A 27,358-nucleotide genomic window follows, 5' to 3' on the forward strand; every position below is an offset into this window, starting at 1 on the left:
TCTTCCACAGTATCAATATATTAACTTTCAGACAAAACAAACGTGTAAAAGAACACGTTTTCCAGGCTAGCGTCTTCTGACCAGCAATACGTAATAATCCACATTAATCTCATTTCATATTTAGATGCTTAACACTGCTGTTCATCAGCAATAATCTGGAGAGATTCAGTACTGGCTAATTGCTATACAGGTGCTTCTACACCTGCTTTGCTTGCTGTTTTGGGGGTTTTAGTCTGGGTTTCTGTACACCACTTTGAGATATCAGCTGATGTAAGAAGGGCTTTATAAATAAATTTGATTTGACATATGAATGAGAATCTATCTAAAGTATAAGTATCTGTCCCTAAGAAACTCCCTTGGTGTTGGTTCTGTTTGCTCAGTTTGGGGATCTGGACCTGGGCAGTGCTGAGTTCTTCCTACAGGAGGAGAGTCTCAGACGGCTACGCAGTAGCTATGAGGAACAGTGTCGGGTGAGAACGCTTACTGGAAACACACACATCATATTGAATTCGTCACATGCTTGGTAAACATCAGGTGTAGACTTAACAGGGAAATGCTTGGTAAACAACAGGTGTAGACTAACAGTGAAATTTGCAGGGGTACCAGGGGGTACCATGACTATACATGGAGTACCTGTACCAGGGGGTACCAGGGGCCAGGGGGTACCAGGTAATAACATGTCTATATACAGGGAGTACCTGTACCGAGTCAATGTGCAGGGGTACCAGGTAATAACATGTCTATCAGAGTCAATGTGCAGGGGTACCAGGGGGTACCAGGTCTAACATGTCTATATGCAGGGGTACCTAATAACATGTCTATCAATGTCAGGGTACCAGGGGTACCAGGTAATAACATGTCTATATACAGGGGCACCTGTACCGAGTCAATGTCTATCAGAGTCAATGTGCAGGGGTACCAGGTAATAACATGTCTATCAGAGTCAATGTGCAGGGGTACCAGGGGGTACCAGGTAGTAACATGTCTATCAGAGTCAATGTGCAGGGGTACCAGGGGGTACCAGGTAGTAACATGTCTATATACAGGGAGTACCTGTACCGAGTCAATGTGCAGGGGTACCAGGGGGTACCAGGTAATAACATGTCTATCAGAGTCAATGTGCAGGGGTACCAGGGGGTACCAGGTAGTAACATGTCTATCAGAGTCAATGTGCAGGGGTACCAGGTAATAACATGACTATACATGGAGTACCTGTGACTATCAGAGTCAATGTGCAGGGGTACCAGGGGGTACTAGGTAATAACATGTCTATCAGAGTCAATGTGCAGGGGTACCAGGTAATAACATGACTATACATGGAGTACCTGTACCGAGTCAATGTGCAGGGGTACCAGGTAATAACATGACTATACATGGAGTACCTGTACCGAGTCAATGTGCAGGGGTACCAGGTAATAACATGTCTGTCAGGGAATATCGGTACAGAGTCAATGTGCAGGGGTACCAGGTAATAACATGACTATATACATGGAGTACCTGTACCGTGTCAATGTGCAGGAGTACGAGGTAATTGAGGTAGCTATGTACACATAGGTAGGGTTAAAGTAACTAGGAAACAGGATAGATGCAGTATCAACAGTGTGTGTGTGTGTGTGTATGTGTGTGTGTGTGTGTGTGTGTGTGTGTGTGTGTGTCTGTGTGTGTGTGTGTGTGTGTGTGTGTGTGTGTGTGTGTGTGTGTGTGTGTGTGTGTGTGTGTGTGTGTGTGTGTGTGTGTGTGTGTGTGTGTGTGTGTGTGTGTGTGTGCATAGAGTCAGTGCAAGAGTTAGTGCAAAAAAACACACACACACACACACACACACTGGACTCTACACACACACTGACTTTACCCCCCCCCCACACACACACACACTGGACTCTACTCACACACACACACACACACACACACACAGTGCAGTGCCAGGTAATAGCTCTCACTGGAACAAATCAAATCAACGTGTTAACTGTTTCAGACAGAGTGCACTTCCAAAGATAAATGACCTGTTTTTAGATACTAATCTTTCTGTTTTGATTTGTGGTGAATGTGACAGGAGCTGCAGGATCGCATCGATGAGCTTCAAGCAGAGCTGCAGGAGTACCACAACCTGGGCCGCACCTCTCAGCTCTGTCTCAAACCCTCTCTCTCTGAGGACCTGGAGAGCAAGAGTCCTGGCATGGAGTCAGACCCAGGTACGTACAAATCATTTAATCAAATGTATTTGTTAAAGTCCTTTTCGTAACATCAGATTTCACAACGGGCTTTACAGACACCCCCGCTAAAACTCCAACGAGCTTTACAGATACCCCTGCCTAAAACTCCAACGAGCTTTACAGACACCCCTGCCTAAAACTCCAATGAGCTTTACAGACACCCGGCCTAAAACTCTAACAGGCTTTACAGACACCCCTGCCTAAAACTCCAACAAGCTTTACAGACACCCGGCCTAAAACTCCAACGAGCTTTACAGACACCCCTGCCTAAAACTCCAACGAGCTTTACAGACACCCCTGCCTAAAACTCCAACGAGCAATGCGGAGGCAGAAATATAGCACAACATAGGTTCCATCCCAAATGTTAGCCCCTTGGACCCTGGTGGTAAGTAGCACTGTAATATCTTCATGCCCATATCCCATCCTCATCCAATATAGTGTTTAGGGGGGAATCTGTTTGAGCAATGCAAGATGGAAAATCTTGATCACCTAATGACATGCAAGGTGATATGTAGATCAGTGATTCTGGCCAGTCAAATGCAATGCGCCTCCCATAGTCTGTTCTCGACTTGGGGACTGTGACGAGACCTCTGGTGGTGCTAGGATTCTGCTTCTGCATTGGCTAGTCTTTTGTGGGTTTTTTAGGCTGGTAATCTGTAAACCACTTTGTGACAGCTGCGGATTTTTAAAAAGGGGCTTTATAAAATAAATTTGATTGATTTGAGTGTCTCCAGGTCTAGGCTCAGAGGAGGGCCAGCCGTTGTTCAACATGAGCCTGGAGGCAGAGATGATGCTGGAGCGGCTGAAAGAGAAGCACCTCCGAGAGATGGAGGAGCTACAGGCTCAGCTGGAGAGCAAGGTGACCGATTCATATCTAGCAGTGTTTCAACCGTATTCTTAAACCATGCCATGTTTACCTTCTCAGAGATTTGATGTAGCTAGATGGGGCAGTCTCACTCCTTTTGTATTTTTTTGTGATTTTAGATTGGACCGTTGTTACGGCTGTGTAAGGGAGGCGAAGTCAGGTGCAGGAGAGCAGAGTAGAGTTAACAGGCGCACTTTTATTCCGGTCAAGAAATAGGCACAAAATGACATCAAAGTGCCCCAAAAAAACACGGAACATGATACTAAAGTCTAGTGCGTGAACATACTCACATAACAATAAACAATTACACACAAAGACATGGAGGGGAACAGAGGACTAAATACATGCAGTGGGATTATGGAATGAAAACCAGGTGTGTATGAAACAAGACAAAACAAATGGACATATGAGAAATGGAGCGGCGATGTCTAGAATGCCGGTGACGTCAAACGCCGCCCGAACAAGGAGAGGAGCCGACTTCAGCAGAAGTCGTGACAACCGTAGTAGTAGTAGTAGTAGTAGTAGTAGTAGTAGTAGTAGTAGTAATAGTAGTAGTAGTAGTAGTAGACGACAAGGATGATAGGGGGGTAGAGTCATAGGGCTGTGGGTCGGAGTCAAACCCATGCTGACTATGGCATAGATGGGTGCCGTTGGACCACACCGTTTTTTTTGTCCCAGAGACGGATCTGATTTAACTACATTGGATTTTCCCCCGTGTCATTGCAGGTGAGTGAGTTTGACCAGAAGGTGGAGGAGCAGAAAGCCGACCTGGAGGCCCAGAAGGTAGCCTTGTCCCTGCAGTACCTGGAGGAGATCCAGGTGTGTGTACATGTATGATCATTTATTTTGCTACTGCAGTTTATAACACTGTAAATGAAATCTTTGAGTCATGAATACACTGTCTTTATAAGTTCATGTGAACTGGGCATCCTGAAGATACAATACACTTTAATAACAAAATCAATCATTCCAGGCACTACGAGGGGAGATGTCCATCATCCAGAACCGAGCCCTGGAGCTTCAGGCCCAACTAGACAATGCTGAGGAGGAGCGGGCCGGTCTAGAGCAGAGACAGGCTGGGGTGAAGGAGAAGCAGGAGCACCAGGAGGAGGAGGTGAGTGGCTTAGTTGATAAAGGCATGGAGCTAACAATGCTAGGGTTGTGGGTTCGATTCCTACTCGGCCAACCGTATGAAAATGTAAGCACTCACTGAAGTAAGTCCGCTTTTTTTTAAAGCGTCTGCCAAATGGCATATAGATACAGTTGAAGTCGGAAGTTTACATACGCTTAGGTTGGAGTCCTTAAAACTCATTTTTCAACCACTCCACAAATGTCTTGTTAATAACAATAGTTTTGGCAATTCGGTTAGGACATCTACTTTGTGCATGACACAAGTAAATTTTCCAAGATTTTTGTTGACAGACAGATTATTTTACTTATAATTCAGTTTATCACAATTCCAGTGGGTCAGAAGTTTACATACACTAAGTTGACTGTGCCTTTAAACAGCTTAGAAAATTCTAGAAAATGATGTAATTGCTTTAGAAGCTTCTGATAGGCTAATTGACATAATTTGAGTCGATTGGAGGTGTACCTGTGGCTGTATTTCAAGGCCTACTTTCAAACTCAGTGCCTCTTTGCTTGACATCATGGGAAAATCCAAAGAAATCAGCCAAGACCTTAGAAAAAATATTGTAGACCTCCACAGGTCTGGTTCATCCTTGGGAGCAATTTTCAAACGCCTGAAGGTACCACATTCATCTGTACAAACAATAGTATGCAAGTATAAACACCATGGGACCACGCAGCTGTCATACCGCTCAGGAAGGAGAATCGTTCTGTCTCCTAGAGATTAACTTACTTTGGTGCGAAAAGTGCAAATCAATCCCAGAACAACAGCAAAGTATCTATATCCACAGTAAAACGAGTCCCATATCGACATAACCTGAAAGGCCGCTCAGCAAGGAAGAAGCCACTGCTCCAAAACCGCCATAAAAAAGCCATACTACGGTTTGCAACTGCACATGAGGACAAATATCATACTTTTTGGAGAAATGTCCTTTGGTCTGATGTAACAGAAATAGAACTGTTTGGCCATAATGACCATTGTTATGTTTGGAGGCTTGCAAGCCAAAGAAAACCATCCTAACCGGGATGCACGGGGGTGGTAGCATCATGTTGTGTGGGTGCTTTGCTGCAGGAGGGACTGGTGCACTTCACAAAATAGATGGCATCATGTAGAATGAAAATCATGTGGATATATTGAAGCAACATCTCAAGACATCAGTTAGGAAGTTAAAGCTTGGTCGCAAATGGGTCTTCCAAATGGACAATGACCCCAAGCATACTTCCAAAGTTGTGGCAAAATGGCTTAAGGACAACAAAGTCAAGGTATTGTAGTGGCCATCACAAAGCCTTGACCTCAATCCCATAGAAAATTTGTGGGCAGAACTGAAAAAGCATGTGCGAGCAAGGAGGCCTACAAACCTGACTCAGTTACACCAGCTCTGTCAGGAGGAATGATCCAAAATTCACACAACTTATTGTGGGAAGCTTGTGGAAGGCTACCTGAAACGTTTGACCCAAGTTAAACAATTTCAAGGCAATGCTACCAAATACTAATTGAAGGTATGTAAACTTCTGACCCACTGGGAATGTGATGAAAGAAATAAAAGCTGAAATAAATCATTCTCTCTACTATTATTCTGACATTTCACATTCTTAAAATAAAGTGGTGATCCTAACTGACCTAAGACAGGGAATTTTTTACTAGGATTAAATGTCAGGAATTGTGAACAACTGAGTTTAAATGTATTTGGCAAACAGGCTGACCATACCGCTCGCGTCGCATGTGCAAAATAAATTTAGAAATCTATATTATTCAATTATTGCACCCACACGCTCGAGCGCGGCAAGGAACGTCTGCGTTGCCAAGGGCTAAAATAGATGTCAGTTCTATTTCTGACTCAGATTGCGCTGCAAGTCCTGCCTCTCCCATCTCCTCATTCGTTTATGGAAGCAGGTACCCACATGCCATCTCCTCATTGGTTATACCCACATAGGTGACTGAAAGAACAACGAGGTCAGTGGCGGTAATGCAACTAATTTATGAAAGTTGCCTGGAAGGATGAGAGATGACTAGAAACGATGCAGTTGACCGTTTTATGTGTCAATTAATTGTTGGAGTAGAGGACCATGTGCATTTCAGGGAAAAATAACAACTCAATGTTTATATCCCAGGACAAATTAGCTAGCAACAGCATGCTAGCTAAATAGGACAAATTAGCTAGCAAGTGCAAGCTAGCTAGCTAGCTAAATTGCCATAAATGTTTAATGCTTTTCAACCTGTCCCCAAATTAATGTAATTGGTTCAGAGTTTATTTTGATATTTTAACCTGCGTGTCGTGATCGTGAGCGTTTGGTGTTGGGGGGACAAAATAAATGTATGTTTGATGGTGCACGCGCGCAGCCGGTTTGTTTTCCGTGTAAAGTGTATGTAAACTTCCAACTTCAACTGTAACTATTCCTCAGGTTGTTGCTGTAAATGAGAATGTGTTCTCAGTCAACGTACCTGGTAAAAAAAAACAAGTGTAAATATACAAATATGTATTGTTCTATTAGGTGAGCAGCCTGAGACAGGAGCTCCTGGAGTCCCGCATCCAGATTTCTGACCTGGAGGAGCAGCTGAAAGTCCTGGAGGCCCAACAAGCGAAGGCTGAGCTGGGCCTGGACACAGAGATGCAGGAGCTGAGGAAACTTCACGCCTTGGAACTCAACAAGCTGGACGTGCAGCACGACAACATCCTTCAGGTCAGGCTGGAAGAAGAGAAGGGTAATCTACAGGAGGAGCGGGAGAAGGTGGAGAGGAAATTGTTAGAGGAGTGGGAGAGGGAGAAGATGGAGTTACAGCAGAGCCACGAGGAGGCGATGGAGGCTAGGATAGAGGAGGTGAGTTTGAAGTTCCAGGCAGAGCGAGAGGAGTTAGAGATGCGACTCACAGAGGAGTGGGAGAGGGAGAAGGCTCAGCTGGATGAGCAGAGTAACGAGTCGCTCCAGACCGTGTTAGAGGAGGAGATGTTACGTCTAGTCAAGGAGCAGGACAGTAGGGAGATACGGCTCACTGAGCAGTGGGAGCTGGAACAAGTTCAGCTCAAGGAGTGTCTGGAGGAGACTCTCCTCACCCGGTTGGCGGAGGAGAAGCTGAAGCAGCAGGAACAGCAGGAGGAGGTGGAGAGGAGGCTCAGGGAGGACTGGGACAGGGAGAGACTCCAGCTGGAGGAGGACTATGAGGGGATGCTCCAGGAACAGCTGCAGGAGGACAGGGAGAGGCTTGAGGGAGAGAAGGAGGAGGTGGAGAAGAGGCTGGAGCAGATGATGGAGGAGGAGAAGGAGCGCCTGGAGGAGGCCCACAGACAGGCCGTGCAGGAACTGAGTGCCAAACACAGCGAGGAGAGGGAACAGCTCAGCGGTCTGCTGGACAAACTGCGAGAGGATATCGCTGAGGAAAGGTAAGACAGCTTAACTGTTATGAAATCAGTGTAAGATTTCTGTTCTTAAATGGTCCCAGCATTGTCCGTGAACACCTTAATCATATTTACTTAATGTAGTGAACCACTTGACAATTGTAACTACAGCTATGCTATGGAAGTAGATTTAGGTGAGTATTTCTGAGGGTGTGGGAACTGTGGTCCATAACTCTGGCTGATTAACCATGTACAGGAAAGAACTAGAGAGCCACTTTTCCCAGAAAATCAGGGAGGTGGAGGCCCGGTTCTCAGGCGACCAAGATGCTGTCGCAGAGCGCTTCCAAACCGACGTTTCCAACCTGGAGAAGCACTATCAGAGCGAGCTGAAGGCACTCACTGACAACCACGCTGAGCAGAAAACCAAATGGGATGCGGAAACGGAGGAAGCCCTTCAGAAAGCTGAAGCGCAGAGGAGAGTTCTGCAGGAAACCAGAGAACAAGAGCGAGAGACCATCACCCAGGACCTGGTGAAAGAGAGGGAGCTGCTAGAGAGTGTCCATAAGGAAGAGATGGGCGCATTGGTTGCGAAGAACCATGAACTCCAAAAGGAGCTGGAGAGTTTCATCAGTTTAGCCCAGACCAAAGAGATTGAGCTGAGTAGGCAGCTAAATGATCTTCACAATAGGCTGCAGGAGAACCTGGACACTAAAGACGAGCTTCTGGCCAAGTCTGAGAAGAAAACCCAGGAGATCGAGCTTCTGCTTAACCAGGCCGTGGAGGACTTCAAGCAGGAGAGGGCAGAACTTCAGGGAAACCTTTCTGAATTAGAGGTGAGGCACTCCTTGGCTGAGAAGCAGCTTAAGGAGATGAGTGAGCTGCTCTCAGAACATGATAACCAGAAGTTGAAGATCAAAGAACTGGAGAATCTCCTGAGACAGGCGGCTGTGGACTTTCAGTTTGAGAGGCTGGAGCTACAAGAGAACATCTCAGACCTGGAACTGAAGCTGAAGGAGAGCCGTCCTTCCTCCGACCTGCAGGACAATGAGAAAGGAGAGCTTCTGGTTGAGAGAGACCAGCTTAGTATTAGAATTCAGGAAATCGAGAATGAGCTCAACCAACTTCTAGACTCTGCAGACATAACAGGGGGCAAAGAAATGGGAGAATCAAATGAAGTAAATGTAGCACCACTAGGAGAGGAAAATATAGAGGCTGCAGCTCTTGAAGAACAAGTAGGTTCAGAAAACATTACCGTTAGTGATGAGACATGTGACAACGTTGTTCCAGAGGACTGTGAAGGCCTTGACATAGAATATGTATTCCCTATGGAGCAGGGACCAAATGACAAATTTGAGATTATTACTGTATCACCTCATGAGATGGAGATTTCTGAGAACATCATTGCAGAAGTTTGTGATCAAGAAATAACTGTTACCTCAGACAACCTGAATGTCTTAGTAGAGGCATCTGAAACCTGTGGTGAACAAGGACAAGATGATGATGTGGAGATGATACCTGAAACTCCAAATAGGTTAGAGGAATGTCCTGAAGACACCATAACTCTTCATTTTGATGGGATATGTGATGATGAAACTACTGTGGACGATGGCCCAGACCCAGTGGTCGAATCTGTTGCCGTTGAGGAGCAAGCACAAGATGACAACGCTAGTGAGGTAAGGATGAATGCTGAAACCTCTGAAGACATTGAGGTATGTCCTGAAAACATTATCAGTGTTGAGGCATGCAATGGTGAAGTCGCTGCTATTCCAGAAGAATGCCAAGACCTTGTTGAGGAATCCCAATCGTCTGAATGCCAATGTCAGGCTGAGGACAACATGGACGAAGACACTAATGATGACATTGTAGCAATGTCCATTCCAGAGGAGAAACCTCAAAGTGATGGCATTGATGGAGATGTCTGTCCCTCTGAGATTAAGTGTGAAGACTCCTCCCCTGATAAGATTGGACAGAATGATGCTAGTGTACAAGAAACTGTTTTCGATGATAAGCCTGAAGAGGAGGAACTTCAAGATGATCTGATTAATGAAGAAGTGAAGAGTTATGTGTCTCTGGTTGTCTCTTCAGCACTAGAGGAGATAGGTCATGACACTGACGATACCAAAGTGGCTTGTCTTTTCGAGGAAACTCAAGATCTAGAGAAAAAGCCTGTGGAACTGATTCCTCAGCTGCAGCAGAGGTGCGAAGAAGCAGTGAATGAGCGAGATGACTATATCCGTGAGATACTGGAGCTCCATGAGCAAGTCAGTCAGTTGGAGAGCGAGGCCAGTCTTCTGGCTCAGCTACAGAGCCAGTATGACACTGCCACTGAGGAGAACCTGGCGCTACAGCAGAAGATCTCCGAGCTTCAGCAGAAGTCGGATGCACTAGAGAGTCTTTCAGCAGAAAACGATCAGCAAGCTTTAGAGAAAAACGGCACCCTCAAAGCTCAGGCCAACGAGATCAAGGTGACGTCTTCAGATATGACCTCGCTTCAGATCCGATACGAGGAGTGCATCTGTGAAAACGCCAAGCTGGAGGAACAAAACTGTCGGCTGGAGAAGAGAGTTGTGGGCCTCGAGAGCAAGATGCACATCATCCAAGACTTCCAGGATCAGCAAGTAGCGTTGGTGGACGAGATCACCAGGATGAGAGAGGAGAATTGTAAGCTGACTGAGCTAGTCAGCGAGTTAGAGAGGCAGGATGAGATTCTCATGGCTCTGCAGCTGGAGGCCGAGTCCGAGGAAGACGCCACCACAGAACAAGAACAAGAGTCCTTCCTGGACCTGAACTCCCAACTGGAGGCTAAGATACAAGTGGTGTCGGAGCTGGAGGACTGCTGCACGGAGTTCGAGAAGCAGAACGCCAAGCTCCGCAGAGCCCTAACAGACCTGCAGGACAAGTCGCTGAAGATGCATGAAAAGATGCAGACCCATAGGTAACTTGGAGATGTATGATCCCAGTTACCGACCCTTTGCACCTGCTGCTTTCTGAATCCCATCCCTGCTGCAATATTGTGCTTGGCTTATTAATGCTGTCATTGGCTAACGCAACTCCCTGTGGCACCAGAAGTAGTGCTGTCATTGGCTAACGCAACTTCCTGTGGCACCAGAAGTAGTGCTGTCATTGGCTAAAGCAACTTCCTGCGGCACTAGATGTAGTGCTGTCATTGGCTAACGCAACTTCTTGTGGCACCAGAAGTAGTGCTGTCATTGGCTAATGCAACTTCTTGTGGCACTAGATGTAGTGCTGTCATTGGCTAACGCAACTTCCTGTGGCACTAGATGTAGTGCTGTCATTGGCTAATGCAACTTCTTGTGGCACCAGAAGTAGTGCTGTCATTGGCTAACGCAACTTCCTGTGGCACTAGATGTAGTGCTGTCATTGGCTAACGCAACTTCCTGTGGCACTAGATGTAGTGCTGTCATTGGCTAACGCAACTTCCTGTGGCACTAGATGTAAGTGCTGTCATTGGCTTATTAATGTAACTTCCTGTAGCATTGCTGTGACGTCTGTGTTTTGAAGTAGATCTGTGACGTCAATTCTCTTGTAATTCATATTTCTAGTTCAGAAAGTTGCATGCGAAGCAACAGCTATAATAACAGGCCATGTTGTGGCCTTGCCACTGTACAATCCCACCCTGTTGCTATGCAACACCCTTTGTGAAACTGTCCTGTCCTGTCATTGGTGCATGTTGTTTGTGGACTACCTAGAGCACATCTACCCCCTGATATATGGGGTTCTGCTTTTAAACACCTCAATTAATGGTTCAGTTTACTTTATATACTTAATTCACTCTGCGTTAACAACATTTTAACAAACTCTTAATTAGTCTACAAAACAGGAATAATGTGATGATGGTTATGTTTTATCAAATCAGCTAGCATAGAGACTTGAGGTCTTCTGTTGGCTGATGTGGTTTCTTCTTATTGGCTGTAGGAATGAGGCGGGTCGTTTAGCAGAGGAGAACCTCTTACTAAGACACAAGATCTCCGTGCTGAAAGAAGAGGACCTGAGAGAGACCCGGGAGGAGACGCTGTAAGAAACATCATGCCAACATACGATATCAAAACATATTAAGCCCCCGGTCCCAGAAATGTTGGTCCGCCCTCACCCCACAAACATTTCCCCTCGGATTTCCCGTGGTATTACTGTATGGTGTAGGTTTCATGTCATTGGGTCATATGAATTGACACTTCCCTCTCCCCTACCTTAGCTTGAAACTGGAGTGTTTCAGGAAGGAGAAGATATCTGCACAAAAGAAAGCAGAGAGTTTCAAGAGACAGGTAAGACTAAAGTAAACCCACTCAACATTTGACCCTATAACATGGTTCTCCTCTATATGTGGCTGTTTCTAAAGCCTATGTAGCTTGATTTCAAGAAAGACTTGTAGTAGAGCCATCAGCAATAAAGAGCTAATCTAATACCTCTGTCTGTGTCAGACATGGCACCCTATTCCCTATATAGTGCACTACTTTTGGCACCGGGCCTGGTCAAAAGTAGTGCACTATGTAGGTAATATAGGGTACCGTTTCTGATGCACAACGACATCCAGTAGAGGCACCCACACGAGAAAACAAGTCCTGACCTTTCACCTCGGTAAGGTGTATTTTATACTGTAATAAGCTAACCTAAATCTGCATTCCCCCCACCATTGTAGATCTCTGAGCTGCGTCTCCGCAGTCAGCAGCTGGAGGATGAGAACGGGGTGCTGTCGGAGAAGAACGCCCAGAATGCAGCAGGAGTGGAGGGGTTGAGCCAACAGCTGGGGGAACTGCTCAGACAGAGTGAGAGACAGGAGGCTGTCAGAGACCAGCAGCACAATGAACCAGAGGACAACAGCACCAAGGTAAAACTGTCAGAGTCCATTTTCAGGCCTTTTGCGCTTTTTCATAATTAGTATTTGTTTGATTCCTTGCTCTTCGCTCCTCGCCTCTTCCTCAAAAGGCATTGTACAAGAAGATTCAAGGTCCCTGCCTTCTTCTCGGATGTGTTTTGAGTAGGAAGCAAGGAAAGGTCCCTGTTCTCTGGCCTTCTTCTCCGATGCGTTTTGAGTAGGAAGCGAGGAAAGGTACCCTGCTCTCTGGCCTTCTTCTCCGATGCGTTTTGAGTAGGAAGCGAGGAAAGGTACCCTGCTCTCTGGCCTTCTTCTCCGATGCGTTTTGAGTAGGAAGGGAGGAAAGTTACCCTGCTCTCTGGCCTTCTTCTCCGATGCGTTTTGAGTAGGAAGCGAGGAATGCGGATAGTAGAAATAAAGCAAAGACATGTTGAGGGAAAAGTATTGGATTCCTATTGGCTAACGACTTGTTCTCCCGTGTCAGATGGCAGTGTTTGCGTCTGCCCTGGAGGCGGAGCTAACCAATGCTGTGGAAGGGACTGTACTACTAGAGGAGGGCAAGGCCCAGCTGGTGCTACAAATCACCACCCTCCGCGATAAGGTGAGACATGAGCAGACAAACATCATGGGTGTTTGAATATCTATAGAACTTACTAGGTAGTGTGTGTGTGTGTGTGTGTGTGTGTGTGTGTGTGTGTGTGTGTGTGTGTGTGTGTTATAGGTAACGCCTGTCCTCAGCTGGAAAGATTTAGTATTTTATTAAGATAGAAATTTACAATTAGAAAGGCGAAATGGATAAGGAGGGAAATATGAAGGCACAGATGGGGTTTGAATGCAATGTGAGACGTGCGTGTAGTATTTTAGGTGTGGTACTTACTTTACCACACTCCTCTTCCCTGTGTCCATCTGTAGGTGGCTAAGATGGGGGCTGTGGAGTGCCAGCTCCCCCTCCTCCTGCAGGAACACAAGGCTTTGGAGAAACTAACCCAGGGATTACGCAATCAGCTTGCCAAGTCTCAGGAGAGGGTAAGGATGCTCTGTTCAGTCTGGCAACCTTTGACTCTTGCCTTGTTTCCTGTCAACCACTCATGACACTGCTATAATTCAACGTGTCGCTACTTTCATTCTAAGTTGTCCATCATTTAGAATGTCTTTTCTATGTGTGTCAAGCCAAAGACAAATTTGTCACGTGGACAATAAAGTTTTTTCGAATTCATTCTGATTTGTTAGAATTTTGTAAAAGTATGTATTTTTTGGGGTGGAAGCATAATACTGGGGCATCTAAGGAAAAGGTACCTACATTTTGTAAATCTATTCATGACCAAAGTATTCTCCTCCTCTTTCAGACTCATGTGTTGGATGGAAGTCTCCAGTCTGTTAACCTCCAAAACGCCCGTCTCAAGTCAGACCTCCGCGTGTCACAGCAGGAGAAGGACGCCCTCAAACAGGAAGTGATGTCACTGCACAAACAGCTGCAGAATGCCAACGATAAGGTAAGGCCTTCTTTTGACGACACGCTGATCGTTTGGTTGGCTGGGTGGGTGGTTGATTGGTTGGTTGTTTAGGTGGGTAATTGGTCCGTTGGCTGGGTGGGTGGTTGATTGGTTGGTTGTTTAGGTGGGTAATTGGTCCGTTGGCTGGGTGGGTGGTTGATTGGTTGGTTGTTTAGGTGGGTAATTGGTTCGTTGGCTGGGTGGGTGGTTGATTGGTTGGTTGTTTAGGTGGGTTGTTTAGGTGAATTGGTTCGTTGGCTGGGTGGGTGGTTGATTGGTTGGTTGTTTAGGTGGGTAATTGGTTCATTGTCTGGGTGGGTGGTTGATTGGTTGGTGTGGTGACATTCATTAAAGTTATTTCTTTGAAGTTATATACACCTTCTTTAACCAGACACCCTGTAGCAAAACACCCAAACCAGGGGGCCAGCTCAGCTACATTTCTGATTGGTTGATTAGACAAGCCGGATAGACCTGTGGTGATTCAACTATCCACATTGGCACCTATATTTTATGTCAATTAGTATCACCAAATAAAATGACTAGGGCATAAAAAATACAATTACTAGATCTAGTAAAATTGCTGTGGTCTGAGGGGCTTTGTCCTTTCCGGTAATTATTCAGTCCAGGTGTCCTGACCTCAATGAGAATGATTGGTTAAATAAGAATGTAGTTATTTCTAAGGGGCAGAGAATGCTCAGCCTGGTTGTTTCCTTAAATCAGAACCAGGTTCTGGAGATGGCCCTGCATTCCAGCGGATACCAGAGCCAGCACAAGAAGTTGTACCGGGACGAGCTGGCCAGGTTGGTGGAACAGGAACAGCAGCTGCTGAGGCAGGAGAACGAGAGGCTGACCATGGAGCTCCACAACACCAAGGACGACCTTCACCACAGCAGGGACAAGGTGAGATAACAGAGGCAAATAAAATGCAGACATAATCAAATTGGTTTTGATGTCTCAAGGTCTAGAGGCCAGTATTTTCTCCAGACAGAGCTTTTAATGGAGATTCTGAGCTGACCTGAGGATTTCAGTCAAGGTCTAGGCTTTAATGTGTGTCCAGGAAACCGTCCCCTTTACGTTCTAGAGATTTTCTAGAACCATACACCCTGCATATGAATACCTTTCTGAAACCCTGTATTGCCTTTCCACAGACGCGTCAGCTGGAGGCAGCCATCTTAACCGTGAAGCAGCAGTGCCAGTCCAGTGTGGGGAAGACTGTGGAACAGGAGAAGACTGCTCTGAAGAGAGAGCTGAACGTGATGCATCAGGAGCTACTCTCTGCTCAGAACAAGGTCATTTATACAGGAGGATCTGTTATTATATTTATGTATACTGTTATGATTTCTTGATCGTATTTTCACGTTTTATTTGAAATTCAGACATTTCATACAGTACATGATTTTTTTGTTTTATTGATAACACATTTTCCTTGATTATTAATTGGATAAACCTAATGTCGAACATATGGAAAACAAAACTCACAACGATGCTAACTTCCCACCTACCATTCATAAGTAACATGTATTTCTGAAGCAGTTCTCACTTTTTTGACAATGGGTTTGTGGCTTTCCTTTTCTCATGGCCTTGTGTGGTGGTTGTCAGGTGTGTGAGGTCCAGAGAGAGCTGGAGAGTCTTCGTCAGGAGAACGAAGGTCTGAAGACCCAACAGGCCCAGCTACAGGCACGGCTTCTGGAGGTCAGTTCTCTACCGACCTTCCCTAACTTCCCCCAAACATACGCTCCTCTCATCTAATTTCACTGCATCTGCCTTTCCCTGTCAAACACCTGGATTCCCTTTTAATGTCTCCTTTTCTTCTTCTGTCGTTTTCTATAAAACTAGTTTTAAAACTACCATGTAACTCCAGCAGTTTTCCAGAAACACAGTTGGCCTGGCAACAGTTGGCCTGGCAACAGTTGGGCTGGCAACAGTTGGCCTGGCTCCTCATGTCCTCACACTCATGTCCCTTTGTCATAACCTTCATCTATCTAATCTCTCTCCCTCCCACCCTACATTATGTCCTTTGTCTCTGTCTCTCTCTCTTCTCTCTCTGTGTTTACTTCTCTCTTTCGGTCTCTCTTCTTTTCTCTGTGTCTCTCCTTGTCTCTCTCATCTCTCTCCTGACTGTCTGTCTGTCTGGTGTCTCCAGGCCCTCCAAGTCCAGCTGGTTGGTCTGCTGCCCACATCCCCTCGCAGGATGCCTGGTGAGCGGAGAGAGCAACACCGTAGGGACGACCTCAACCCAGAGAACATACAGGTGAGAGAGAGATCAGGGCTACCCATCACATCCCGTAGCAGGCTAATCATGCCTCTAACTATAACTGAATCCTAATTCTATATGCCATTCCTGCTCTTTGAATCAATATGCAGTTGGCATATCTGGTGATCTACAATCTGGCACTTAGTATACAGTATCATCACTCTCACTGTGTTCAGCAGCTCATTACTGACACATTCACACTTTACCGTTGATTATGGGAATACCTGGCCCTTCTGATCTGCCTTGATTACACTCTGATGGGACCTGGACCTTCTGATCTGCCTTGATTATACTCTGATGGGACCTGGCCCTTCTGATCTGCCTTGATTACACTCTGATGGGACTTGGACCTTCTGATCTGCCTTGATTACTCTCTGATGGGACCTAGACCTTCTGATCTGCCTTGATTACACTCTGATGGGACCTAGACCTTCTGATCTGCCTTGATTACACTCTGATGGGACTTGGACCTTCTGATCTGCCTTGATTACTCTCTGATGGGACCTGGACCTTCTGATCTGCCTTGATTACACTCTGATGGGACCTGGACCTTCTGATCTGCCTTGATTACACTCTGATGGGACCTGGACCTTCTGATCTGCCTTGATTACACTCTGATGGGACTTGGACCTTCTGATCTCTGCCTTGATTACTTGATTCTCTGATGGGACCTGGACCTTCTGATCTGCCTTGATTACACTCTGATGGGACCTGGCCCTTCTGATCTGCCTTGATTACACTCTGATGGGGGACCTGATTACACTCTGATGGGACTTGACTGCCCTTCTGATCTGCCTTGATTACACTCTGATGGGACCTGGCCCTTCTGATCTGCCTTGATTACACTCTGATGGGACCTGGCCCTTCTGATCTGCCTTGATTACACTCTGATGGGACCTGGCCCTTCTGATCTGCCTTGATTACACTCTGATGGGACCTGGACCTTCTGATCTGCCTTGATTACACTCTGATGGGACCTGAACCACAAACACCTGACAAAATATCTCTCAATTTTTACTTTGGGGAATATAAATATTTGATAAGAGAAGTGACAAATGATGTGGCTTTTCTATTCTACCTCAATAACAGTTGGGGAATATAAATATATTTTCTATTCTACCACTATAACAGTTGAGGAATATAAATATATTTTATATTCTACCTCTATAACAGTTGGGTAATATAAATATATTTTCATTTAATATGTTATTATTTTATTTCTGTAGCTGGAACATTTTGTCCTGGTTTCATCACTACACCACCTTCATCACTACACCACCTTCATCACTATACCACCTTCATCACTACACCAGCTTCATGTTCTCACACGTGTGTGTGTGTGTGTGTGTGTGTGTGTGTGTGTGTGCGCTCACCTTCTGGGTTTGGTGTTTTAGTGTGTTGTTTTTGGGTGCAGTGTTCTTTGATGTAGAGCTCTGATATGGTGGTCGTAGTCTGGGATGGTGTGGGGTGATCGTAGTGTGGGGTGATCATGGTGTGGGGTGATCATGGTGTGGGGTGATTATAGTCTGGACTGGTGATAATGGACTGTTCATGTGTCTCCTGTTTAATGAAGCAGAACCATCCTCCTCCCTCTGAATAGCAGTAGGCCTTGTCTCTGTCATGGCCTCTCTAACATTTTGAGGTGGTAAAGAAATAGCCTGGCATAATTGTGTGCCATCTACCAATTTTAGTTAGTTTTGCTATAGTCTAGTCATCTAACTGTTTAGCCCTGTTCTCAGATTGCACTGAGTCCTTCAGTTGTCCCAGACAGAGGGGACTATTTAAAGCTGTGCTATTTGCATAGCCCTGCCTTTAGAAGCTTCATGTATTAGAGGACTGGATGGAGGGGTGAGCCCTGGTGAAGTGTACCTGCCTTCTCTCTCCAGGGTGCTGCAATGCCAGAACCGAGGGTCGCTCATGCAGACAGCTACCGGAGGATTGGTGGACTCTGACAGACAGCAAGCAACTTGGCAGCTTCTAACATCACGTTCCCCCAGTCCTCCAAACCTTTTCCCCTGCCTGACTCACCTAACCCCCAAATCCTGCCTCTATCCTTCAAGACTCCCCAAATTATTGTCCAGTCCTCTTCACATGTCCCCCCAGTCCTCCAAACCTTTCTCTCTGTCCGTCCTTCTCACATCAACTAACCCCGGCCCCACCCAATCCTCCAAACCTTTCTCTCTGTCCGTCCTTCTCACATCAACTAACCCCAGCCCCACCCAATCCTCCAAACCTTTCTCTCTGTCCGTCCTTCTCACATCAACTAACCCCGGCCCCACCCAATCCTCCAAACCTTTCTCTCTGTCCGTCCTTCTCACATCAACTAACCCCGGCCCCACCCAATCCTCCAAACCTTTCTCTCTGTCCGTCCTTCTCACATCAACTAACCCCGGCCCCACCCAATCCTCCAAACCTTTCTCTCTGTCCGTCCTTCTCACATCAACTAACCCCAGCCCCACCCAATCCTCCAAGTCTCCATTTCCTGTCCCCTGACCTCGTCCCCCTGCCCCACTTATGCTTGAAGCACTGGAAGAAAAAATCAGAGTGTTACGGTACAGTGGACAGTGATTGGAATGGGATGTTAGAACTACTTCATCGTAAGGGCATGAATGTGTAACGATGGTATGCTGCCACTAGGTGGCAGTGTACCAGCGTAAAACAGGGTAGTCCTTTTGTTATTTTCCTCAGATCAAAGGGCTTTCTGAAACAACTTGAGCTCAGCTAACAGTAGGTGAACTACAACGATCTAGATCCATGAAATATACTCCGATTTGCAGTAGATTCCTTTATTTAACTAGGCAATTCAGTTAAGAACTAATTCTTAATTTAGTTTCAACAGAATGTATTATTGGACATATTTTTCCAGACCTGCATATTGATATTTAACATTTTTTAAAACGATAGTTTTTTGTTTTTATCTTTTTATTTATTTATTTTACCTTTTATTTAACCAGGCAAGTCAGTTAAGAACTAATTCTTATTTTCAATGACGGCCTACCGGGGAACAGTGGGGTTTAACTGCCTGTCCAGGGGCAGAACGACAGATGTTTACCTTGTCGGCTCGGGGATTCGATCTTGCAACCTTCCGGTTACTAGTCCAACGTTCTTGCGGTACCAGTTAGTTACCAACAGTATTGAACTCAACAATAGTTTGAAAGTAAACAAATGGGAAACATTTTCATTGTAATTATGTAAATGTTTTGATTCCTGTTCTTCCATCAGTTTTGGTATGTTCATGTAGCATTTCCTGTTTGCTGTAGAAGCTCAGATAAGAAGTCTCAGGGTCTTCAGAAGTCAAGATTCTATTCTCTATTGCACTGTGTGTGTGTTTGACTTTTTATATTTATGATTGTTTTGTAGATTGTATAGTAAAGTTTCTGGATCAAATCATTTTATATTTATATATTAGTTTTGTTTTATTTTAATCTATTTATTTAGCTGTGATGTCACTTTGTAATAAATGCAGTACAATGTATTTCACCGGAGGAGAATCAAGACCTAATAAAGCATCTAGTTTCATGGGTTTTTGTGTTCAACAGCCTTCTTCCTTGGTGTTATATACCACAGGATCTGATGATATCCTCTCTCAGATGTTATCTTGACACATCTTTGCTATTGTAAGAATAGATTACCACATAGAACACAATCATTTTGAGTATTTACAGCATATTACTCAGCTATGAGTATTTACAGCATATTAATCAGCTATGAGTATTTACAGCATATTACTCAGCTATGAGTATTTACAGCATATTAGTCAGCTATGAGTATTTACAGCATATTACTCAGCTATGAGTATTTACAGCATATTACTCAGCTATGAGTATTTATTTACAGCATATTACTCAGCTATGAGTATTTATAGCATATTACTCAGCTATGAGTATTTCAGCTATGAGTATTTATAGCATATTACTCAGCTATGAGTATTTACAGCATATTACTCAGCTATGAGTATTTACAGCATATTACTCAGCTATGAGTATTTATAGCATATTACTCAGCTATGAGTATTTATAGCATATTACTCAGCTATGAGTATTTACAGCATATTACTCAGCTATGAGTATTTATAGCATATTACTCAGCTATGAGTATTTACAGCATATCACTCAGCTATGATTATTTTGCAGTACATACAGCCAGACATATATAGTGTTTTTAAAATGATTTCCTAATTAATTAAACCGTGTATTTATTTATTTTTCTTTCCTTTTTTAACATGGCAGATGATACGTAAAAGATAAATAAAGATAAAGATGGTTATAATATATAAGATGGTTGTACCCTAAACACGGGGCAGAACTAAAGGATATCAAGCAAGTCGCTGTAAATGACACAAGTGATTTTAGGCCACAGATCATTTCCTACATTCTCTACATCGGAGCCTAATACGCCCGTCTCATCTGTGTACCTCTTCTCCGTCACCAGAACGAGAGGGCGACGGCGACGATGATGATGATGATGAAGATGGAGGAACGTATGAGGGAGATAGAGCTGTCTCTGCATAATGTCAAGCTGCTGCTCAAAGAGAAGGTCTGCCAACTCAAAGATCAGGTACACTTGTTATCGATGTGTTTCTTCCTTTTGATGTTGACGTTCAGCTGTAATATCAAGAAAAGTTTTCCTGTAATCTCAACAGTCTTATTTCTATGTTAATCAGTTTGCTGTAAGTATTAGTTTTACTGGTGAAGTTTGTTAACAGCAAACACACGTCTCTTGGACAATGACAAAGGAAATAATTGTATTGAAAGGTATAGACTATACAGTGCCTTGCGAAAGTATTCGGCCCCCTTGAACTTTGCGACCTTTTGCCACATTTCAGGCTTCAAACTTAAAGATATAAAACTGTATTTTTTTGTGAAGAATCAACAACAAGTGGGACACAATCATGAAGTGGAACGACATTTATTGGATATTTCAAACTTTTTTAACAAATCAAAAACTGAAAAATTGGGCGTGCAAAATTATTCAGCCCCTTTACTTTTGGTGCAGCAAACTCTCTCCAGAAGTTCAGTGAGGATCTCTGAATGATCCAATATTGACCTAAATGACTAATGATGATAAATACAATCCACCTGTGTGTAATCAAGTCTCCGTATAAATGCACCTGCACTGTGATAGTCTCAGAGGTCCGTTAAAAGCGCAGAGAGCATCATGAAGAACAAGGAACACACCAGGCAGGTCCGAGATACTGATGTGAAGAAGTTTAATGCCGGATTTGGATACAAAAAGATTTCCCAAGCTTTAAACATCCCAAGGAGCACTGTGCAAGCGATAATATTGAAATGGAAGGAGTATCAGACCACTGCAAATCTACCAAGACCTGGCCGTCCCTCTAAACTTTAGTTCACTCTGGATGAACTGCAGAGATCTACAGCTGAGGTGGGAGACTCTGTCCATAGGACAACAATCAGTCGTATATTGCACAAATCTGGCCTTTATGGAAGAGTGGCAAGAAGAAAGCCATTTCTTAAAGATATCCATAAAAAGTGTTGTTTAAAGTTTGCCACAAGCCACCTGGGAGACACACCAAACATGTGGAAGAAGGTGCTCTGGTCAGATGAAACCAAAATTGAACTTTTTGGCAACAATGCAAAATGTTATGTTTGGCGTAAAAGCAACACAGCTCATCACCCTGAACACACCATCCCCACTGTCAAACATGGTGGTGGCAGCATCATGGTTTGGGCCTGCTTTTCTTCAGCAGGGACAGGGAAGATGGTTAAAATTGATGGGAAGATGGGATGGAGCCAAATACAGGACCATTCTGGAAGAAAACCTGATGGAGTCTGCAAAAGACCTGAGACTGGGACAGAGATTTGTCTTCCAACAAGACAATGATCCAAAACATAAAAGCAAAATCTACAATGGAATGGTTCAAAAATAAACATATCCAGGTGTTAGAATGGCCAAGTCAAAGTCCAGACCTGAATCCAATCGAGAATCTGTGGAAAGAACTGAAAACTGCTGTTCACAAATGCTCTCCATCCAACCTCACTGAGCTCGAGCTGTTTTGCAAGGAGGAATGGGAAAAAATTTCAGTCTCTCGATGTGCAAAACTGATAGAGACATACCCCAAGCGACTTACAGCTGTAATCGCAGCAAAAGGTGGCGCTACAAAGTACACCCAATTTTTCAGTTTTTGATTTGTTAAAAAAGTTTGAAATATCCAATAAATGTCGTTCCACTTCATGATTGTGTCCCACTTGTTGTTGATTCTTCACAAAAAAATACAGTTTTATATCTTTATGTTTGAAGCCTGAAATGTGGCAAAAGGTCGCAAAGTTCAAGGGGGCCGAATACTTTCGCAAGGCACTGTATATATACACAGTACCAAGGTGAGGTTGTTCAGGTTCCCTCTCCGTTCTGTCTCTAGCTCCACAAGAACAGTAAAGCTGATTCGTTGATCAAGGACCTGTACGTGGAGAACGCCCAGCTGCTGAAGGCCTTGGAGATGACCGAGCGGAGACAGAAAGTATCAGAGAAGAAGAACTACCTACTTGAAGAGAAGATCTCCAGCCTCAACAAGATAGTCAGAGACCTGAGTCCCTCACCCCTAGCCCCCATGCCCTACCATTTCACCTGTTCCTAATACTACACTTTGACCCCTGATCCCAGTAGCTGGACGGAACATGGATCTAAAACTACACTTTGACACCTCACCCCAGTAGCTGGACGGAACATGGATCTAATACTACACTTTGACCCCTCACCCCAGTAGCTGGAAGGAACATGGATCTAATACTACACTTTGTCCCCTGACCCCAGTAGCTGGACGGAACATGGAACTCGAGTGTTACATTCACATTCCACCTGAGCCCCGTAACCCTCGGTCCTCTTCCCCACTTGCCCTACCACTAACAGCTGAGCCCCTTAACCCTCAGTCATCCCTACCACTAATAGTTGAGCCCCTTAACTCTCAGTCCTCTTCCCCCTTTGCCCTACTACTAACAGCTGAGCCCCTTAACTCTCAGTCCTCCCTACTACTAACAGTTGAGCCCCTTAACCCTCAGTCCTCCCTACTACTAACAGCTGAGCCCCTTAACCCTCAGTCCTCCCTACTACTAACAGCTGAGCCCCTTAACCCTCAGTCCTCCCTACTACTAACCGCTGAGCCCCTTAACCCTCAGTCCTCAGTCCAGACCTCTACCCTACTGTCATACCCAAACACCAAGACTACTGTCTATGGTGACCTCTACCCTACTAGACTACTGTCTATGGTGACCTCTACCCTACTGTCATACCCAACCACCAAGACTACTGTCTATGGTGACCTCTATCCTACTGTCATACCCAACCACCAAGACTACTGTCTATGGTGACCTCTACCCTACTGTCATACCCAACCACCAAGACTACTGTCTATGGTGACCTCTACCCTACTGTCATACCCAAACACCAAGACTACTGTCTATGGTGACCTCTACCCTGCTGTCATACCCAACCACCAAGACTACTGTCTATGGTGACCTCTACCCTACTGCCATACCCAACCACCAAGACTACTGTCTATGGTGACCTCTACCCTACTGCCATACCCAAATACCAAGACTACTGTCTATGGTGACCTCTACCCTACTGCCATACCCAACCACCAAGACTACTGTCTATGGTGACCTTTACCCTACTGTCATACCCAACCACCAAGACTACTGTCTATGGTGACCTCTACCCTACTGTCATACCCAACCACCAAGACTACTGTCTATGGTGACCTCTATCCTACTGTCATATCCAACCACCAAGACTACTGTCTATGGTGACCTCTAACCTACTGCCATACCCAACCACCAAGACTACTGTCTATGGTGACCTCTACCCTACTGCCATACCCAACCACCAAGACTACTGTCTATGGTGACCTCTATCCTACTGTCATACCCAACCACCAAGACTACTGTCTATGGTGACCTCTACCCTACTGCCATACCCAACCACCAAGACTACTGTCTATGGTGACCTCTACCCTACTGCCATACCCAACCACCAAAGTAGTCGCCAAAGTACCGGAGCACTAAGTTGATCACAAAAGTTGTCACTGATGAAGTTTTATTTTTACCATGACACTAAACCACTGTACCAGAGAACATTCCTGAAACTGAAGTGCACTTCAGGGTTGGGGGTCAATTCCATTTCAGTTACAATCAATTCAGGAAGTAAACCAAATTCCAATTCCACATTTTCCTAATTGAAAAGCATTGAAGAGATTTGGAATGTCAGTGTACTTCCTGAATTGATTGGAATTGAAATGGAATTGATCCCAACCCTGATACAATTGGTTGTCTGAGAGATTTTAAGCTCCCTGTTCAACACTATGGGAATCAATACTGTCACTTTTCAGTTATTATAGCCGGATAAAGAGGGTTTAATATGTGTATTTAAATGCACAATAAAATCATGTATACAAACCACTTTGTAAATTGAATAAACTATGTATGTTTTGTTACATATGGTTGTTAGTGTCACCAGTTTTATGTAACAGACAGAAAGGGTATTGTGTATTGTGTCCAAAGTTATGTACTTAATTGTATATGAAGGACAAGACATTTTTTATTTTACCTTCATTTAACTAGGCAAGTCAGTTAAGAACAAATTCTTATTTTCAATGACGGCCTATGAACAGTGGGTTTAACTGCATGTTCAGGTGGTAGAACGACAGATTTGTACCTTGTCAGCTCGGAGATTTGAACTTGCAACCTTTCGGTTACTAGTCCAACGCTCTAACCGCTAGGCTACCCTACCTCCTCTACACTCTAACCACTAGGCTACCCTGCCTCCTCTACTCTCTAACCACTAGGCTACCCTGCCTCCTCTACTCTCTAACCACTAGGCTACCCTACCTCCTCTACCTCCACTCTCCACTAGGCTACCCTACCTCCTCTACACTCTAACCACTAGGCTACCCTACCTCCCTCCTCTACCCACTCTAACCACTAGGCTACCCTACCTCCTCTAACCACTCTAACCTAACCTAGGCTACCCTACCTCCTCTACACTCTAACCACTAGGCTACCCTGCCAGCCCTCCACTCTAACCACTAGGCTACCTGCCACCTCTACACTCTAACCACTAGGCTACCCTACCTCCTCTACACTCTAACCACTAGGCTACCCTACCGCCTCTACACTCTAACCACTAGGCTACCCTACCTCCTCTACACTCTAACCACTAGGCTACCCTACCTCCTCTACACTCTAACCACTAGGCTACCCTACCTCCTCTACACTCTAACCTGCTAGGCTACCCTACCTCCTCTACACTCTAACCACTAGGCTACCCTGCCTCCTCTACTCTCTAACCACTAGGCTACCCTACCTCCTCTACACTCTAACCACTAGGCTACCCTACCTCCTCTACACTCTAACCACTAGGCTACCCTACCTCCTCTACACTCTAACCACTAGGCTACCCTACCCCTACTCTAACCCTCTACCCACTCTAACCACTAGGCTACCCTCTAACCACCTCCTCTACACTCTAACCACTAGGCTACCTCCCTACACTCTAACCACCTACCCTACCACTCTAACCACTAGGCTACCCTACCTCCTCTACACTCTAACCGCTAGGCTACCCTGCCGCCCTCCACTCTAACCACTAGGCTACCTGCCACCTCTACACTCTAACCACTAGGCTACCCTACCTCCTCTACACTCTAACCACTAGGCTACCCTACCGCCTCTACACTCTAACCACTAGGCTACCCTACCTCCTCTACACTCTAACCACTAGGCTACCCTACCTCCTCTAACACTCTAACCACTAGGCTACCCTACCTCCTCTACACTCTAACCACTAGGCTACCCTACCTCCTCTACACTCTAACCCGCTAGGCTACCCTACCTCCCTACACTCTAACCACTAGGCTACCCTGCCTCCTCTCCACTCTAACCACTAGGCTACCCCCCTCCACTCTAACCACTAGGCTACCTGCCACCTCTACACTCTAACCACTAGGCTACCCTACCTCCTCTACACTCTAACCACTAGGCTACCCTACCTACCTCCCTCTACACTCTAACCACTAGGCTACCCTACCTCCTCTACACTCTAACCACTAGGCTACCCTACCTCCTCTACACTCTAACCACTAGGCTACCCTACCTCCTCCACACTCTAACCGCTAGGCTACCCTACCTCCTCTACACTCTAACCACACTAGGCTACCCTGCCGCCCCTCCACTCTAACCACTAGGCTACCCTGCCACCTCTACACTCTAACCACTAGGCTACCCTACCTCCTCTACACTCTAACCACTAGCTACCCTACCCTACACTCTAACCACTAGGCTACCCTACCTCTACACTCTAACCACTAGGCTACCCTACCTCCTCTACACTCTAACCACTAGGCTACCCTACCTCCTCTAACCACACTCTAACCACTAAGCTACCCTACCTCCTCTACACTCTAACCGCTAGGCTACCCTACCTCCTCTACACTCTAACCACTAGGCTACCCTGCCGCCCCTCCACTCTAACCACTAGGCTACCTGCCACCTCTACACTCTAACCACTAGGCTACCCTACCTCCTCTACACTCTAACCACTAGGCTACCCTACCGCCTCTACACTCTAACCACTAGGCTACCCTACCTCCTCTACACTCTAACCACTAGGCTACCCTACCTCCTCTACACTCTAACCACTAAGCTACCCTACCTCCTCTACACTCTAACCGCTAGGCTACCCTACCTCCTCTACACTCTAACCACTAGGCTACCCTCCACCTAACCCTAGGCTACCTGCCTCCTCTACACTCTAACCACTAGGCTACCCTACCTCCTCTACACTCTAACCACTAGGCTACCCTACCTCCTCTACACTCTAACCACTAGGCTACCCTACCTCCTCTACACTCTAACCACTAGGCTACCCTACCTCCTCTACACTCTAACCACTAGGCTAGGCTACCCTACCTCCTCTACACTCTAACCACTAGGCTACCCTACCTCCTCTACACTCTAACCACTAGGCTACCCTACCTCCTCTACACTCTAACCACTAGGCTACCCTGCCTCCTCTACACTCTAACCACTAGGCTGCCCTACCTCCTCTACACTCTAACCACTAGGCTACCCTACCTCCTCTACACTCTAACCACTAGGCTACCCTACCTAACCCTAGGCTACACTCTAACCACTAGGCTACCCTACCTCCTCTACACTCTAACCACTAGGCTACCCTGCCTCCTCTACACTCTAACCACTAGGCTACCCTGCCTCCTCTACACTCT

At 45.5% G+C, this 27,358-nt stretch overlaps 1 protein-coding gene across 3 annotated transcripts in view; it reads left to right on the top strand.

Moving 5' to 3' along the window:
- nin (ninein (GSK3B interacting protein)) overlaps window positions 1-24,570 on the top strand; it is a 96,795-nt gene extending 72,225 nt beyond the window's left edge. The window contains exons 13-31 of one of the 3 annotated variants that reach the window (XM_042330283.1): window positions 381-470; window positions 2,051-2,189; window positions 2,945-3,069; window positions 3,802-3,894; window positions 4,049-4,189; window positions 6,697-7,583; window positions 7,795-10,473; window positions 11,475-11,573; window positions 11,752-11,821; window positions 12,196-12,384; window positions 12,857-12,973; window positions 13,285-13,398; window positions 13,719-13,865; window positions 14,586-14,765; window positions 15,014-15,154; window positions 15,465-15,557; window positions 16,009-16,116; window positions 20,551-20,676; window positions 22,499-24,570. In XM_042330283.1, coding sequence (XP_042186217.1) covers window positions 381-470; window positions 2,051-2,189; window positions 2,945-3,069; window positions 3,802-3,894; window positions 4,049-4,189; window positions 6,697-7,583; window positions 7,795-10,473; window positions 11,475-11,573; window positions 11,752-11,821; window positions 12,196-12,384; window positions 12,857-12,973; window positions 13,285-13,398; window positions 13,719-13,865; window positions 14,586-14,765; window positions 15,014-15,154; window positions 15,465-15,557; window positions 16,009-16,116; window positions 20,551-20,676; window positions 22,499-22,714 — 5,754 coding nt within the window. In that variant the 3' untranslated portion in view covers window positions 22,715-24,570. Of the gene's footprint in view, window positions 1-380; window positions 471-2,050; window positions 2,190-2,944; window positions 3,070-3,801; window positions 3,895-4,048; window positions 4,190-6,696; window positions 7,584-7,794; window positions 10,474-11,474; window positions 11,574-11,751; window positions 11,822-12,195; window positions 12,385-12,856; window positions 12,974-13,284; window positions 13,399-13,718; window positions 13,866-14,585; window positions 14,766-15,013; window positions 15,155-15,464; window positions 15,558-16,008; window positions 16,117-18,005; window positions 19,643-20,550; window positions 20,677-22,498 lie in introns of those variants that run through there. The other 2 variants (XM_042330284.1, XM_042330285.1) reach the window with 2 other exon arrangements.
- The last annotated feature ends 2,788 nt before the right edge of the window (window positions 24,571-27,358 follow it).

This window comes from Oncorhynchus tshawytscha, linkage group LG11, assembly GCF_018296145.1.
Source record: "Oncorhynchus tshawytscha isolate Ot180627B linkage group LG11, Otsh_v2.0, whole genome shotgun sequence".
Taxonomy (NCBI): domain Eukaryota; kingdom Metazoa; phylum Chordata; class Actinopteri; order Salmoniformes; family Salmonidae; genus Oncorhynchus; species Oncorhynchus tshawytscha.